The 19,562-nt window shown below is 38.3% G+C and overlaps 1 protein-coding gene across 6 annotated transcripts in view; it reads right to left on the minus strand.

Moving 5' to 3' along the window:
- Nucleotides 1-19,562, minus strand: part of ppp1r1c (protein phosphatase 1, regulatory (inhibitor) subunit 1C) — a 58,909-nt gene that overhangs the window by 35,506 nt on the left and 3,841 nt on the right. For all 6 annotated transcript variants that reach the window (XM_036577174.1, XM_036577165.1, XM_036577193.1 and 3 more), the window contains exon 2: nucleotides 16,469-16,529. In XM_036577174.1, coding sequence (XP_036433067.1) covers nucleotides 16,469-16,529 — 61 coding nt within the window. The remainder of the gene's footprint in view (nucleotides 1-16,468; nucleotides 16,530-19,562) is intronic.

Consider the following 19,562-nt stretch of genomic DNA (forward strand, 5'->3'; position numbering starts at 1 on the left):
CACTCACTCACTTATCTACCTGATAATTTACTCACTCACTCACTCACTCACTCATCTACCTGATAATTCACTCTCACTCACTCACTCACTCACTCACTCATCTACCTAATAATTCACTCACTCACTCATTCACTCACTCACTCATCTACCTGATAATTCACTCACTCACTCACTCACTCACTCACTCACTCACTCATCTACCTGATAATTCACTCACTCACTCACTCACTCACTCACTCATCTACCTGATAATTCACTCACTCACTCACTCACTCATCTACCTGATAATTCACTCACTCACTCACTCACTCACTCACTCACTCACTCACTCACTCATCTACCTGATAATTCACTCACTCACTCACTCACTCATCTACCTGATAATTCACTCACTCACTCACTCACTCATCTACCTGATAATTCACTCACTCACTCACTCACTCACTCACTCATCTACCTGATAATTCACTCACTCACTCACTCACTCACTCACTCACTCACTCACTCATCTACCTGATAATTCACTCACTCACTCACTCACTCACTCACTCACTCACTCATATGCCAGAATGCTTCCTGATAAAGACCATGATCATGCAGTGGTGAGTGGACCGTGTCCTCAGGCAGTGACTGGCCGCTCTCTCTCACCGCTCCACTCAGCCAAACAGCAAATCAATAACTGATTTTAGAGAAGCAGAACCACCAGTAAAGAGATGCTACAGAGGCTAAAAGACACAGGCAGGAGTAATTAAACACTGTGTGAAATTCATATATGTGTAGCCAGTGTGGAGAGGTTTTTTTCAAGATTAGATAAAAAAGTCCCTCGGTTTACGTGTCGTTTCCGAGTGCACGTTCTCCGCAGTTAAAATGAAAACTATGCTCCAGATTTCTCAGTGACCTTTCACTTTCCAATCAATCCATGAAATCCATCCGTGTGCCTCAGCCAGTCTGCGGTCATTTCATTTGGAAAATGTGAGGAAACAGAGTTTACAATCTCAGATATTTACCAGAAACTTGGCATCGTAGACTGTTCCTGAATTAAATCATATCGTACCTGATTGGATAATATCTAATAAACAGATTTATGAGGGCACTTCACACACTGCATTGTGTTCAGTGCGTGTGTTGGAGAAACCATCCACAATAGACTATTATTGTGTGAAATGGAGCTGTAACTGCAGGCAGTGCAGTCTGACATCACACTGAGGCACTGAGCCAGAAAAACCCCTCTCAAAGGGGCTTTTTCACACGTATGCTGTACACCCACTCCTACAGACTCTTTACAGATGGTCTCATTCACTCACTCACTCACTCACTCACTCACTCACTCACTCACTCACTCACCGAGTTATTCATTCATTGGTCCATTCCTTTTCCTATTCACTCTCTAACACACTCAGTCGTCCACTCACTCCCTGATTAATTAATGATTAATTCATTCACTCACTCACTCACTCACTCACTCACTCACCGAGTTATTCATTCATTGGTCCATTCCTTTTCCTATTCACTCTCTAACACACTCAGTCGTCCACTCACTCCCTGATTAATTAATGATTAATTCATTCACTCATTCACTCACTCACTTGCTCATTTGTTAGTACATTTGTCCATTCACTCATTCACTCAGTGACTCATTCACTCAGTCAGTCAGTCACTAACTCATCTACTCTGATTCACTCAGCCATCACTCATTCACTCATGTTCTTAATTATTCACTCAATCATTCAAATGCCCACTCACTCACTCACTCACATACTCGATCATCCATTTGCTTACTCAATTACTCACTCACTCATTTATTTATTTATTTATTCATTCACTAACTCACTCATTGACTCACCTACTCACTCCCTCACTCAATTGCTTGCTCACCTACTCACTTATTTGTTTGTTCATTCACTCACTCACTTATCTGCCATTCATTCATTCATTCATTTACTTTTCAACGCCATAATTCACTCACTCATTCATTCTGACAGTCACCCATTCATATACTCGATCATCCATTTACTCACTAACTCAATCATTCACACATTTACTCTCATTATTTTAGAATTCAAGTGTTCATTTATTTATTAATTCATTCTCACTCACCTACTCTTTCACTCACTTAATTACATGCTCACTCACTCTTTCTTTATTTATACACTCATTCACCCACTCACTCATCTACCTGATAATTCACTCACTCACTCACTCACTCACTCACTCACTCACTCACTCACTCACTCTTACTCCTTCACTCACTCAGCGTCATCAACTCATTCACTCACATATTCCTCACTCATTCATCTATTCAATCATCAGTTCACTTACTCTATTACTCATTCACTCACTCACCCTCTCACTCTACTTAGTCACTACTCGTCTACTTGCTCATTGATTTTCTCTCTCTCAATTAGTCATTCACTCTCTTATTTTATTGTTCACTCATTCACTTATTTACTCAGTCACTCACTCACAATCATTCTTCACTCATTTATTCATTCACTCACTCACAAACTCAATCATTCACTTACTCATTTATCTACTTGATCATTCATTCACTCATGTACCTCTTGCTTCGTTTATCTGGTCGATCATTCATTCACCCACTCACACCCTCACTTCACTCGACAAATAATCCACTCACCCTTTCATTCGACTCATTCTCTTTCTTCTCACTCACCCACTCACCCACTAACTCACTCCCTCAGGCTGAAGCTCTCTCTCTCTGTAATGAGCTCATATCTGAAGTAATAAGCAGAGAGAGGAACATGGAGAACTCAGTAAAGTTCACGTTAGCTTCCATGACTTCAGCGCCTCCAGCACACAGGATGAAGCCATTACCCTCCCAGGTGGGGGTCACTGGAGTTACTGAACACTCTAAAGCCTCCAAAGCTGCCAAAGACAGGCCTTCTGGAAGAAGCCAACCCGGCCCGCCAGAGAAAACCTCCAAATCTCTCAGCCTCAGGCTCTCAGAGAACAGAGCTGCGTCTGCCCAGCTTTCTGAGGGGCGGCGGCGATCATGTGATGCACGTTTATGGACCTTCAGAAAGGTTCCTTTATAAAGCACCAGCGGCACGCTTCTGCCATCGCAGAGAAATGCCAGACGCACAAAGAACAGCCTGTGATGTGAATGCTGCTCTGTGTGTTTGCTCTCCCACTCACGGCTCTATGATGGGCAGCCAAAACAAGTCACAGAACCAAGCAGGCACACGCCATACAAACCACAACTCCACAACAAGCAGCCAGCCATCACTCCGTCCACTCTGTGCCAATACAACAGAGAAAATAAACAGCATTCAGACTGGAGCTGCATCCACATTACAGGGCTGATGAGGCAGAAATAACAGTAAAGAACATTTATGATGGTGGTTCGAACATTATACGGGTTTGTGTTGATGTCTGTCTGTTGGTTTGTCTCTCTGTCGGATAGTGTTTGTCTGGACATCCGTCTTTTATTCTGTATGTCTGTCTGTTGTATGACTATAGGGTTGATTGCCTGGGTTTGTTTGCTATTTTACTTTTGCTATTAAACATATGTTTTGGCTTATGTGTGGCCAAAGCTATTGGCTTGGGATGAACAAAAAAAGGACATAAATACACAAATATTTGCATAAATAAATATCTGCATACTTTTACCCCCTTTTACCCTGTTCTTCAGTGGTCAGGACCCCCATGGACCCTCACAGAGCAAGTACTATTTGGGTGGTGGATCATTCTCAGTACTGCTGTAACACTGATGTGGTGGTGGTGTGTTAGTGTGTGTTGTGCTGGTCTGAGTGGATCAGAGACAGCAGTGCTGCTGGAGTTTTTAAACACCTCAGTGTCGCTGCTGGACTGAGAATAGTCCATCAACCAAAAACATCCAGCCAACAGCGTCCTGTGGGCAGCGTCCTGTGACCACTGATGAAGGACTAGAGGATGAGCAACACAAACTGTGCAGCAGCAGATGAGCTATCGTCTCTGACTTTACATCTACAAGGTGGACTGACAAGGTAGGAGTGTCTAATAGAGTGGACAGTGAGTGGACACAGTGTTTAAAAACTCCAGCAGCACTGCTGTGTCTGATCCACTCGTACCAGCGCAACATACAGTAACACACCACCACCACGTCAGTGTTACTGCAGTGCTGAGAATGATCCACCTCCCTAATAGTACCTGCTCTGTGAGGGTCCTGACCATTGAAGAACAGGATGAAAGGGGGCTATATTTGTATTGGACCAGTTCTAATGATCCAATCATCATGAAACTTTGACACATTATAAATGGCAGCTGGCATTTTAACATTCTGTAAAAAAAGTAAAATACGACAAAAATAAAGATGCAAGGTTTTGTTCCGACAGCAACAATATATTCAGATCTGTCTATTTAATTATTTATTACTTTTTCATCTCTCATTCCCTTTCTAAGAAAAGCACACTACATACAAACCGCAACGCAACAAGCAGCCAGCCATCACTCCGATCCAATTTATTCCAGTATAGCAGAGAAAATAAACACCATTCAGACTGGAGCTGTGTTCATGTTACAGTGTTGAAGTGGCACAAAATATAACACAGATGTGATTTTTCCATGACTAAGAAAAAACAGGATCTTCTCAGTTCATATCTGAGCCACTTTCAGATGAGCTTCTAGATCAGATAAGTGGTCATGCGAGTGTTCACTTCACTGCATATGAGTATCACTGTGGATCAGCAGTGACTGACTCACGAAAACAAATGGGATGACATGGAAAGTGGGGAAATGAGACAATTCAGGCAAAATGGAGAACTTACTGAAAGTGAGGTGTTTAAACAATGGCGTTTTTGTTGTTCATGACGCATGTGGATCATATACACGTTATTCTTTGACGCATGTGGATGACGCACGTGACAATGATTATATGAAAGAACGTGTGCACGTGAGACTTTTCAGAAAGGAGTTCTGTTAAACTGACCTCTCAACAGCTCCATTAGAGAGTTCTATAGCAATTCTTTAGCACATCAAGAACTCTCGAATTTCACAACAATTTATATTTAAATGATTCAGAATTATTTATTACGAAAAAGAAGTGGAGCAGCTAATTTCAGTAGTGGAACAGACAATGAGAATGATATACCAATATTTTCATGTTAGAAAATCACCTGACAATTTTATTTCAGCCAACAAATAAACCCAAATTTTATTGAAAACAATCCAATTCCAAAATTTTTGGCACAACAGATAAACTGCAGATAAAAACGGAAAGCAGAGATTCATAAAATTTTAATCATAACATTGCAGTGATTGCAAAGATCTTTGGTATTTCACCCTATACAGTGCAGAATCTCATCAAAAAATTCAGGGAAACTTGTGAAATCTCTGTGGACGTAATTAGATTTTTGGGTAAAAATAAAATAATCTACCTTTGCAGTAAAATAAAGCTCTGCTGATCGTTTAACACAGTTTAACAATAAATAAACCGATTTACTTGCATTTATAATCACTCCAGCTGGTTTCCTGATACGTTTAATCTGCAACAAGAAACTGTCAAACACTTTAGCTTCTCATTCGCCAGCTTCTTATTTTAATTTTCCCGTGCCACCTTAAACGGTGCCACAGTTACATTCTGGCACCTCAGGCCCCATTTAAGGTGGAACGAGAAAGTTAGTACAAGAAGCTGGCGAATGTGAAGCGACTTCAGCCTCGTAAAAAATCAAATATTGAGAGACGTTTTACAAGAAACTGTTCTACTTCTGTGGAAAAGTTTCCTGCCGGAGATGTGAGAAAAGCAGCTATAGCTGAGCTGAAGTTAAAGCAGAGCAAAATAAGTCTGCGTTTCCGTTTGTACTTTTTAGTCTGTACTAGCACGTTAGCATAATTAAAGACATATTTTCAGCCAAGATGATGAAACGTTACTTCAGTAAAACGGACATAAAATGTTGTGGCTGCCAAGGTGGATGGATTTTTGTTGAAAGGACAAAATGGCCCAACCCCTGCCCTAGACAAAGCGTGGGGTCTTAACAGACATGATCCAGCAATTATTCCACATTTGCATATATAAATAGATGAGAAATAAAGTCATTCAGAGCGGTTTGTCATGAAATGCTCCTTAAAACCGAAGAAGCTGTACTTCATGGCTGTTTTGACTGCAAATGAAATAAAAGAAGTTGGTCTCTGACTTTGGCACAGTACTGTATGTAGATGCAGCCATGAGGAGCATATGGACAGCACGATTCTCGGGCAGTATGTTTGACGCTGAGCTGTAACAAAGCAGGTGTGAAAAGATTCGTCCTCTCCAGCAATGGAGTGAAATTATCGAGCGCTTTGTGCGTGTGGAGAAAAGTCCCACTGGCAGTAATTACTGCGAGAAACGGCTGGCAGAAATAAACACCTCCTCCAGTCAAGAGAGACAGAAGCAGAAAGGAAAACTGGAGCTTTTTCCCTGCACACACACTGACAGTAAAGCCCTGGTTCTGAATCAGCGCCTTTCCACTGACAGATAGACGGCGGCGCTAGCTGGCTTCAGCGGGACGTTTTAATTGACACCCAGAAGATTTGCACCGAGTCGCTTTGTGGCCCAGGTGGACCAGCGAAAAGTGAATGGACACGATCGGCATCAGCGTTGGACAGAAAAACAGCCCAACCTATGGGAGGATGAGGCATCTTTCACAGACACAACAGAAAACAAAGCTCTTTTGTATCTCCAGCCTATATGCACTCATACTGATTGTTCTGTTTATGAGGACACAACAGCTAATGCACTTCAGTCGTGTTGGTTTTGCCACTGATTTGCTAAGCTGTGGCTGGACATACCGCACACCCCTGCACACTTAGCAAACACTTAGCTTTTGAAAGTGCTTTGAATACAAACGAGCCTGTTTCCATTGTTGGTCTACAATAACTCAACATATTAAACAGAATATCTCACTGTTTGTCTTTGCTAATAAAGCTGAACACATCTGAACAAGTGAAAAATTATAAATAATTCTAGTTAATATGTCGCGGCTGTCGGAACAAAACCTTGTATCACCAAAACGGTAACTTTACAGGAAAAGGAAAAAACTACTCTACTTTTAATGTAAGTCAATGGAACCTGAGTTTTTTCCAAGTCATTTTGGGTCATTTCTTTTGGTCCATTCATCATGAAATTTACACACAATATAAAGGGTAACAGGCATTTTCAAATTACGCTAAAAACTGAAAAACAAAAAAATTGGAGGTATAAGGTTTTCTTCCGACAACAACGATATCTAATATTTCTCACTTTAACAGAATTTTGTAAGAATCCTCCCCTTGGAATTATAAGGTTCTGTCTGCGTTCTGAGCAGTTTTGAGATACTGAGCTTCAAAGATTTTGCATCCCAAATACCAAAACTGATATGTGAAACACGTCTCTTTATACATGACAATGACAGACAGTCTGAATTATTATAAATGTATAAACAACATCAAAATCCTATTAAATGTGTAAATTAGTTTTTTTTGGAACAGATCAAATGCAAATAGAACCTTCTAATCACAAGAACTCACTTTCTGCTTGGAGTTATAAGGTTCTATCTGGCAAAACATGAAAAGAAGCAATGATTTTCAAGGAACACGCACAGTTTATACTCATAATTTGTTTTAAAACATAAAATTAGTGTTATAGCAAAGCGTCTCTGTGTATCAGAAAGTCAAATTTAATGCTTTCTATGACACTTTTTATGACATTTATTTTTACTATTTATTTATTTGTTTATTTAGGACTTTTATTGCTCGCTTTAGAATGAACAATCTTTTTCTTATCCAAAAAAGCATTGATAGATAGATTAAGTATGAAGGTCAATGCTAAATATTGTGTCCAGTGCAGAGGTCAGTTTTAGGTAGGAACTATTAGTTTAAGTCCTTTAGTCAGACAGAAAATAGCTACTGTAATAAAGTGTCCCAGCAGGTGTAGCAGGTCAGTATAAAGCAGTATGAGGTTTTGTTTTACATCAGAAATGTCTTATTTTGGGAAAGAGAAGAAAGGAAAATACGGAAGAATGAATTAAGGTAGTGTTTATATCGTAATTCCATCGATTCAAATGTTCACTATTTAATTAAAGACTGAAAATTTATAACGTTTCATAAAGTTTTATACATTTTTCCCACAGTCAATGAGCAGGGTGGTGACATGACAAAGAAGCAGAGCCTGATTGGTTCTCTTGAGTGTATTCAAAGTGCTGATTGGCTCAAAGACGGAACCTTATAGAACTAAGTTAGAGCTTAACCTTTGAGACAGAACCAAAAATGCATACAACTCAAAAAAACACCTCATATAACATTAAGAAGTTGTCACAGAATGATAATATGTAAATAACTGGATTCTGACAAATATGTCAGATAGAACCTCACAATTCCAAGGGAATGATATTATATTTGTTGTTATAAATGCTTCGTACTTGTTTTATGTAATTTTGTTCACTGAAAGTGTCATAATCTAATGACATTTTACAAGTTTTGTGAAATATTGCCTGACAGAAGCAAAAATACCTGCCAATAGGATCAGATAAATTACTTAAAACAAGCAAAAGAAACATCTAGAATCGGTTAGATAATATAATTTTCTTACAACAACCTCATACAGAGAAATATTATATAAATTGACTAGATTTTAAATGTTTTCACTCGCCAAAATATCATTTATCGCAGTGAAGGAACTGCTTTTAAAGGTCCGAGCTTGTGATTAAGGCCACTCATCGTATCCTCCTGCTGTGATGACAGCACTCAAACCAAAAAAATCAGTTTCAATATGAGCTTTAAACAACGATTTCTGAAAGAAAACAGCCAAATCGTGACCTGATCTCCACACAATCTTAGCAAATTAAATGATCTGCTATAACGATCTCCTCCTGCTTTTCTCTTCAGGGCATAATCCTCTCTGATTGTACAGCCACATTTGACAAACAGAGCTCCTGGGAAAGAGACGCCACTACTAAAGTCCACAGATCAGGGGCCAGTAGAGTTCAGCCACTGATGTTGTGTAATGAGATTACTCTAAAAATGGCCTCTTAGATAATTCACTGTTGACCTTTGCTGAAATGTCAGTGCTACGGCTGAACTCTGACCAACATACATTCAAGGCCACATACACTAAACCATTCAGGCAAAAATACAACACATTCACTGCAATGAATAGGATACATTGGCAAATGAAGTCATCTTATGTCTAGTCAAATTTTTTTATATTTCTTATTTAGAGATTGATTTAATACTATAATAGAATTATTCAGCTTATTTCTGGATTTTTTGTACTATTTAAAGTAATTGTGTCTATTGAATGTGTCTAATTCTGTTGGCAAACAATTTTCAAGAAGTAATGCAGATAATTGTTTGTTTTGTAAGAAATGCAAGTGCAGATGCTTTTGCTTATATCAAGAAATTATGAATTATCTGGAAAAAAAACAGATCATTTGTCTTAATTCAAGAAACAGTGTAGATGATTTTACTATCTTAAAAAAATAATGCAGATAATTTAGAATTTTTCACATTATAATATAGATAAGTTTTGCTTTTATCAAGAAATAAAAAAGACAATTTTGCCTTTAATGCAGAACACTTTGCTTTCTTTAAGAAATAATGCAAATCATTTTGCTTTTTTTTAAATAATGCAGAAAATCTGGCTTTTTTTTCAAGAAATAATGCAGAAAATGCTCGAAATAAATTAAATTATCTGCCAGTTGAATCAGACACATTCTTTAGATAATTAACAACTACATTTTTTTTTACGTCAATCTCAAAATAAAAAAAATATTATATATTTTGACTGGATTTCAGATGATTTCACTCATTTGTTTTTCCAGGCGTCTGTCCAAAAGCAATGTGAAGCATGAGTGGAAATGCAGCTGATTGCATATTTCATTCAGTTTACTGACGTTTCTGCCGGCAGTTTTGTGAGGAATGTTTTGTCACTTTTTAAAACCAGACGTAAATTAGAGTCAGTGTCTCAAAGTGTGTTGTTGGGTGACTTTTAACAATGGCAGCGGTCATAGTGACTAGACGTTTGCGTCTCACTCAGAAGAATATTTACCAACACAATAACAGTATTTCACCTTTCTGTGTCCCTCACAGTGACGCATCGAACTCAGGGCAACATGCACGTCACACAGTCAGCATGGAAACGTGTGATGATCATTGGCTACTATAACAGTAACGCATAGACTGTCATTAGACTGTTATTAGGCAATATAGGTATAGACCTACCACATAACACAGTTTAGCACCTACTAAAATGTCAATAATAATAATAATAATAATAATAATAATAATAATAATACAGAGTTAAAAGGTCTGGAGGTTGAGAATCTTGTTGTTACTACAGTCTCATATTGAGAAATATTAGATATATTGACTAGATCTTTTTTCACTGTTTCATTGTGCCTTTTAAACTCAGAACCTTAGTGGATATTAGACAGTAGGCAGTTCTGTGGGCAGTTTGCATCAACCTGAGATACATTTTTTACCCTGTTAGTTCACATCCCTGGTCATTTTACACAGGATTCTTCACATCATTTGAAATCATGTCATCTTCTATTAATATGTAGTGATTTTTACCTGCCACTAAAACATCTTCAGAATTTTTGATGACATCACCATGAACCAGAGGGTGGGAAAAATTATGTTAACCAATAATATGGTTTCAGAAGAAAGGCTTGGAGAAAACACTCAGTAGCCACGTTTACATGCAGCCTAATAATCCGTTAATAATCCGCCTAATATCAAAATCGGAATAGAATACGTCCATGTAAACACCTGAATCGGAGTAGTCTAGTCCGATTGAGGCCATTTGGAAAACAATTTCTGACTGATCGAGGTGGGTAATCCTGTAAATAATCTGTTAAATAGAAGAATAATATCCGTGTAAACGCCTGTATCTGATTACATTCCCTATCAGAAAGTTTAAGTCCGTTCTGATCATGTTCGTCACATCATAGTGAAAGTTTATACCGTTCAACATGGCGGAGCAGAAACTGGTCTGCAGAGGAGACGAAGTTTATGCTCTGGTCTTTAAAAGACGGCGGTGGGACGGACGTCCAGCTTATGTGTCTCAGAACACGACGTCTTCCTCTCGGCCTTCTTTAATAAGGACATGTGAAGGACGTTTTCCTGAGTCTGACATCATTTTAAAGCAATTAAAAACACAAGCACTGCTCACTGCTGCTCATCTCACTCTGACTGGACTCACTCTGTCATGGTAACGTCTACACTAAGTGGTTCTCTATGCATGTACATAATTTTAGATCTGATTACTTGTAGTGAGCATGTAAAACGGAGGTTTTCCATCAGATTTTTGAGGAGAGTGAGCATAAACACTTCAGTCTTAATCTATAATCGGACTGTATTCAATCGAATTGGAGAAAATTTTTGCATGTAAACACAGCCAGTGTTTTATTCGCAAACAGGTCCCGTTAGGGAGGAATCCTTAAATTCACACTCTAATTTAAGACACATATCGCATCCACATCACGGCACCTTCACACACACATAAACACATCTGTCCCTCTGTCCACTTTTCAAACGAATCACTGCGCTTTAACCACTGGAACAGCTGAGCCTGAGACTGCAGGCTTCCCTCTCTTTCCAATGAAGCCAAACCACAGATTTTTTTCCATTTATCGGTTCCTCTGAGTGAGCTGTAGAGCAGTGAGAGGGAATAAAGCCTCGTTGTGTTGTGGTTGATGGAGTGAAGCTCTCTGGCACTCTGCTTGATTCTGCCAGTTCCACACAGTGACGCAACAGGGAAGCTGTTTATTTAGGTATTGACCTGCGCTATGTTGCCCCCCTCCACAGAGGTACGGAGCATCTGACCTCTACTGAGCGCTAAACTAACCACAGCTACTGGGATTTCGTCAGTTCAAATTTGTTACTTCAGTGCACTGTTTTAATCTGTCTGATTAGAAACATTGGTTTGCGGATAATTTTCCGCTCCGTGTGCTGTAACGAGTCCTTTAGAGTGAGATATATTCGTATGCAGAAGTCTGAACGGTCAAATTATTGTTTTGTTGATTCTCTTGTTGAAAATAAGTTAACACATCCTCTACAGGGAAAGTAGTTTAACACACTGGAAAACAAATAACACCAATATTTAAAAATAAAACAAAAATAATAAAATGTGCCTTAACATTTGGCCACATTTCTGGTTTTATTTTGTCCCAATATGACAAATTCAGTACATAAACAGTGATTCTGCATTAAAATGAGCAGAAGTGTGTCTCTGTAGAGGACGTGTAACTTATTTTTCACTTTGAAAATCAACAAAATGTTACTTTACCAGGGATGTTAAAACTTTTATACGGAGCCCTGCTGGTGCCATCCCATATAAGTAAAAATAATATGCCGTATGAACGCAGGGGAACGAGATCCTAATGCATGGCCACGACTTAGTAAGGTGCGGGAATGAGATAATTAAGGCCTTAGTAACTTACTAAGTCATGGGAACAAGATCATGCCTTATTAAGCTGTGGTCAAGGCTTAATTATCTCATTCCCACTCCTTACTGAGTTGTGGTCATGCATTAGGATCTTGTTCCCATGCCTTACTAAATCGTGGCCTCACATTATTTTTATTTATACGGGGTGTCACCAGCAGGGCTCTGTACTTAAGCAATAGAACCCGAGAGGGAGGGTGTTATCACGAGATAACATCACGGCTGTGATTTGGTCGCCGTAGATCATCACAGCCGTGATGTTATTGGCGATAACGCACTCCTCGAGTGTTCTATTGCTTTTATACAACAGTTAAATAAATAAAGTAATAAATTAATAAACTGGGCCGTGAACGCGGCGTTTAATATGCTTTAATGTTCGCAGTTCCTTCACCAAATTATAGTTCCTTAACGAGCAGCTCGTTGCTACGTCAGCGTAACGAGCTCCGCCCACTCGCTGCAAAGCCGGCAGTTTGTTCTCCAGCTCCACACAGACCAACTGACAGTTTGGGAATTTAGTGTCGTCTCATCTTCAGAGTCTGACCAAATTGGCTGTCGGTCAAATGTGATCTTAAAAGTGTCCGTTTTCTGTTTGTGGCAAAGTAAGAAGTAAAACGTTCAGATGACTTGAGCGTCTGCTACAGCTGTCAAAGTCGTTGCTTAGCAACAGCATCTCAGCGGAGTGATACAGTGTTTGTGAAAAACCTGTGATGTCATGGTGAAATAACAGCACAGTTAGAACGCTTCTCAACCAATCAGCTTGCGTGGCCGGAACTAATTGTTGTATAATTTTACATATAACTGCATAGATTGAAAAACATGCACAGTTCACGAATGTTATTAAGCCGTTTTCTTTGAAACCGTTTGAAGCTGGTTAGTACAATACCACTTTGTTTTAGTTTTCTGTGGGTGTGTCTTCGTTTCAGGCTGCTTTGAAGGTCGTCTGCCTCTACACGTCACACTGAAACATCTATCTGTGACTGGGTATTTGTATGACAAGTCACACTAGAGCTGAAATTTTTAGCCCTGTCCAGAGCTCACAATTAGATCACCATCCCTGAAACCCTCACTGACCTCGTCTCGCTTCACCCTTCATCCCAAACCCCAGACAAAACAGCTCACCAAACAAGCAACCCTATCCTGACTGAAGGAGACTGATAAAGGTGATGATATTCCTCTCAAGGTCCAAGTGCCGCGTCCAACTCTGAGCCCTGTCTTTCTTCTAGCAGGTTTTAGATATGAATGTGTTGCCTTTCCTTTCATTGCATCACATATCAGAGTCATTAATAAAATCTTCACTACTTTTTAACAAAAACATGGACAAAATTCAGCTAAGTTGGCCACAGCTACTGTTTTTAGCTACGTGACCTACTTTAGTCCGTGTTTATAGATAACAGCCTGTTGTACAGTGTCAGAAACCACATAATCACATCCTTTAGAGATTATTTAACAGGAAAATGTCTCATAACTGAGATGTAAACAAAGCCATTCAGGGTGCCTTAATGTGAAATGATTCATTGTAGAGAAACATACTGACTCAGATTTCTTTACAGTGGTGGTGATAGGAACCAGGTGTCACCATGTCTACTCACTTAAAAATGATGGTTCTTCAAGGGTTCTTTAGTAAAGAAAATGGTTCTATATAGAACCATGAACATGATTTGCAAGATTAAAGGGTTCTTTGCATCATGAAAGGGTTCTTCAGGTTGATAGACAATGTGCTGTAAATTATTCTATATAGAACCTTTTTGAAAAGGGTTCTATATAGCACCAAAAAGGGGTTCTCTATTGTTGTGATGTCAGGCTTGTTACAATAAAACTACCCTTTTTGGTGGTATATTGAACCCTTTTCACAAAGGTTCTGTATAGAACCATTTACAGCACATTCTCTAAAAACCTGAAGAACCCTTTCATGATGCAAGGAACCCTTCAATAATGCAAATCATGTTCATGGTTCTATATATAGTTTCTAAGTGTGCACAACACGCCGTTAAAAATGAAGGTCAGCTCAAAATAAAATTAAATTAAACTGATTGCACTGAGTTTCTCGAGGCAACTCAATTTGAGGACATTAGAGTTTATCCAACTCAAACTTCTTAGATCAGTCAGAAGTTCTCCTGACTCTCATATTTTAGTTCTGCATCTCAGTGAGGTACATGATATAAAACATAAGCTTTTGACTCAATTTTCCCACTGGCTGTGACTTTTTCCATCAGGCAATCCCACCAGGCATTTCCATCCTCTTGGGCTCCCAGTTTCAGACAGCTACAACAGCACTGGGGTTCAAACTCACAACCTCCTGGTGGGGCTAAATGCTTAGTCCATTGCACTTTTCACAAGCTCTTCAAATTCCTCAGATGTGTCCTTAAATGTTTTATATACTGATAAAAAATTGGTTGTTTTAACTTTGAAATGTAACCTAATAACACATGATGCAATGGTCTGAGAATTCACCTCAACATCAGGAGGTTATGAGTTTGAACCCGAGTGATTGTACAGTTGTTGATATCTGGAAGCCCAAGAGGAGAAAAGGCGTGGTGGTATTGTGTGATAGAAAGAGTCCCATTTAGCAGGGAAACAGAGAACAAAACAAATTCTATATTGTTTCGTCAACTGAGAAACTACATATGAGAGCTGGGAGAACTTTTGACTAAACTAAGAAGTTTGAGTTGGGTGAATTCAAGGGCCCTCAAGAGTTAACTCAAGAAAAGCAGTGTAATAAGTAAAATAAATTATACTTTAATTTTAAGTTGAGCTGACTTCTCAGTGCAGAAATATAGCCATTTTATTTACTATCCATAACCACCAGTGAAGCTACATCTGTCTTCTGAGTTTTCATTTACAATGTAGTAAATTTTTTATATTCAATATATAATAACAGTAAGAAATTTTACCTTACAAAACCCTGCATCTTCCCTGAATATAATTTAAAGAAACATTTTCAGACCTAACCTGTGTCTCAACAGTGTCTCAGACTTAAAGCAATGTATTCATAACCATTTCATGTAGCAACTTTCTGTGAGGGAGCTTTTAGAGGTGGACGTCTGGTTCCTATCACCACCACTGTGAACAACTCTGACTCTCTTAGTTTCTCTAGAACAGAGCGTTTCACACCAAACCACTCTGAATCACTTTGTTTACAAGTTAACTGTTTAATTATGCAGAAACTTTGAAAAATGAATGGAATTTGGATATGCAGTTTACAACAATGCTATTTGGTGGGGTACAAATTAGCCTGTTAGCTTTATTAGCCTCATAGCTCTAGTGCAAAACTAAAGAAGCAAACTTCAGATCTTGGCTGGTCCTAAATATATATATATATATATATATATATATATATATATATATATATATATATATGTATGTCGCTGCTGCTGGAACAAAACCTTGCATCTCCATTTTTGTCGTTTTTCAGTTTTTAACATAATTTGAAAATGCCTGTTGCTCTTTACATTGTGTGTAAATTTTATGATGAATGGACCAAACGAAATCACTCAAAATGACTTGGAAAAACTGTCTGGTTCCATTGACTTACATTAAAAGTAAAGTAGGTTTTTTCCTTCTCCTGTAAAGTTACCATTTTAGAGATACGAGGTTTTCTTCCAATACATATGCATCTTTAACTTCGTCTGTAACTTAGAAGGACTTGGTTTGTTGATGATTGCGAGAGGGAACCTGCTACATAATGAGCTGAATGAGGTGCTGGACCGAAATGGACAGAGTGGAGGCATGTGCTTCCAAGTCGAAACAGTCACGACCTGTTATGTGCAGCAATGGCATGAAAGCCTTCTCTGAAAAGAGAGCCATGGAGCTTAATTCATTCATTTATTTCCAAAAAAGGAAAGGTAATTATTACGACGGTTTTAGATAAATGGGCCTAATGGGTCACGGGTCTAATGGACTAATACCCTGCTCTACTGGGTTAGAGGGAACACTGTGTTTTTTGGTGTTTTTTTGTCAGCCTTGACCCTGCAGACTCTGGCTTAAACCAACCCCCTCTGTGTCCACACTTCAAAGATAAGCGTCTGCTTGTGTGCCTGCGTGAGTGAGTCTTTTGCAACCGGGCCATAAAGTTACCTGAAGCGCTGGGGTCATTATAGATGACTAGGGTTGCTGGAGTGGGCCTCCGCTTGCGTATCTGTGGAGTAGAGAGAGAGAGAGAGAGAGAGAGAGAGAGAGGGGATTAGCATTAGTTGATATTAAAAGGGAATTCCACTGATTTTTCAAAAGTTCTGTATATTTCAGTGGTTGAGATGTAAACAGAGTCATTCAGAGTGGTTTGGTGTGAAATGGTTGATTGTAGAGACTCAGATGTCTTTACAGTGGTGGTGATAGGAACCAGGGGTCACCATGACCACAACACAAATATAGCCATTTTAATTACTATCCAAAACCACCAGTGAACCTACACGAGTCTTCTGAGTGCTTATGTGGAATATTGATGATGGTTAAAATAGTGATAAATCTGAAAAAATAGGAAATATCTTTTATTTTGGGAACAACTCCCTGCATGTACCTCTCTGTCATGAATGAGCTTAAAAAAATTGGTTTTAGGCCAGAATTTCATCTCAAAACTGTCATAAAAGAGCATGTCATGCCTTAGGCAACATATTCATAACCATTTTATGTAATTAATTTACTGTGAGGCAGCTTTCAAAGGCATTACACCCTTCAGACGTCTGGTTCCCATCACCACCACTGAGAATAAGACTCTCTAGAATGGAGCATTTCACATCAAACCACTCTGAATGACTTTATTTACATCTTAACCGTTTAATTCTGAAGAAATTTTGAAAATTTCTCTGTTAATATTCTAAAAACTGGTTGTGGTTCTGGCACTAGGCACTTTTTGGTAACACAGTGTTGGGGGATATTATACCCCCCTTATAATTCTCTTATTAAGCCTTATCAAGCCAAGTAGCTGTTAATTAAAAGGCTACTCATTAGTACTTTATTAGGCTGAGTTAAGCAGTTTAAAGCACTGGTATTTGTATATTATACATCAAAATCTTTTGCTCATCATCCACTGATAATCAAGATATCCATCTAGTTCTTCACTAGAACAATCTGAGATATAATCTTACAGGTTAGGTATTGACCACACACTTAAAAGGTGGCTCGTCAGGGGTTCTTTAGTAAAGAAAATGGTTCTATATAGCACCATGAACACTCAAAGAACCCTTTGCATGAATAAGGGGTTCTTTGCATTGTGAAAGAGTTCTGCAGATTGATGGAGAATGTGCTGTATATAGAACCTTTTTAAAAGGGTTCTTCTATTGTTACAAGCTTGAAATTGTAAGAACAGAAGAACACTTTTTGGTGCTATAAAGAACCCTCTTCAAACAGGTTCTATATAGAACCATATACCACACATTCTCCTTCAATCTGAAGAACAAGATAATAATAGACACTTTATTATTTACACAAAAGGTTCTTTGAGTGTTCATGGTTTAATATAAAACATTTTCTTTACTAAAGAACCCTTCAAGAACCATCTTTTCTAAGAGTGTAGAAGCTCTGTTAATAAGCATTCTTAGTAATAAAGCCTCTGTAGTACACGTTAACTAGAAATGTTGACTTTAGAACAGAGGCTTGGTTTTTCTTTATTTAGAGCTAATTGGTAATTTATTATTGGAGTAACTGATACCAAGAAAATAAACACATTCTAGAACAAGGGCACAGGCAAACATTGTGCACAAGATCATGATGTATAACAAACAAAAATGCTTGGAAAATGCCTAATTCACTCCAGTTATTGCTTAATAAAGTAGTAATAAAGTAGCCTGTTATTTTCCAGATACTGTCTTGATAAAGCTTATTATGACTATTACAAGGGCATTATAATGCTCCCCTATTTTGAAGTATTATCCACTTTTCCTCTATATCATAATGATATCATAATGATATTGGACATAATTTCATTACCATACAGCCAGTATTCTACCATATATTACTCAGAGGGGAACCCACATGGGCTTATATGCCTTGATTGGAAATAAAAAGGTTAAAATCATTAAAATGCTCAAAGGAAAATGATCCAATCAGGATTTTTTTTCCACTCTTATCTAGACAGATAAAGCCAAATGAGCTCTCCTATTAGTTAGGACTTCAGGAGCTGAATAGAAGGCCTTACACAATAGACTAACTACCAAACATAATTAGTAGCTGACAGAGGAATCATTTGTGTTTTGATTTCCAATTGGTGGGGCTAATTTTATAAAAAAAAACATCACTCTAGGTCCTCTGGAAGTTCTAGATACATCACCGACTGTGAATACTGAAAGAGTCACTGTAAAACTGAGACATTCAGGGTAGAAGATATGTTGATTCACTCAAGTTATTGCTTAATAAAGTAGTATTAAAGTAACCAGTTAATTACCAGATACTGGCTTGATAAGGCTTCATAAGACTATTACGAGGGCATTATAATGCCCCCTATTTTCCTCTATATCAAAATTATGTTGGACATGCATCTCATTACTATACAGCCAGTTTTTTTAACCATATATTACTAAGAGGGGAACTCACAGGGGCTTCTAGGCCTTCATTGGAAACAAAAAGGATAAAATCATAAAAAGGCTCAAAGGAAAATGATCCAATCAGGAATTTTTTTCCAGCTTTATCTAGACAGATAAAGCCAAATGAGCTCTCCTATTGGTTAGGACTTCAGGAGCTGAATAGAAGGCCTTACACAATAGACTAACTACCAAACATAATTATTAGATGAGTCAATTGTGTTTTGATTTCCAATTGGTGGGGCTAATTTGAGGAAAAAACATCACTCTAGGTCCTCTGGAAGTTCTAGATACATCACCGACTGTGAATACTGAACGAGTCAGTGTAAAACTGAGACATTCAAGGTAAAAGATATGTTGATGTTTGTTTCAACCTTCAGGTAAAACATATGGAATGTCCTTTTCAAGCTGTGATGCGTAATATACAAAATAATAGTGCTCTGGAAAATGTCTAATTCACTCCAGTTATTGCTTAATAAAGTAGTATTAAAGTAACCAGTTAATTACCAGATACTGGCTTGATAAGGCTTCATAAGACTATTACAAGGGCATTATAATGCCCCCTATTTTCCTCTATATCAAAATTATGTTGGACATGCATCTCATTACTATACAGCCAGTTTTTTTAACCATATATTACTAAGAGGGGAACTCAC

Source organism: Colossoma macropomum, unplaced genomic scaffold (assembly GCF_904425465.1).
Source record: "Colossoma macropomum unplaced genomic scaffold, Colossoma_macropomum, whole genome shotgun sequence".
Lineage (NCBI taxonomy): Eukaryota > Metazoa > Chordata > Actinopteri > Characiformes > Serrasalmidae > Colossoma > Colossoma macropomum.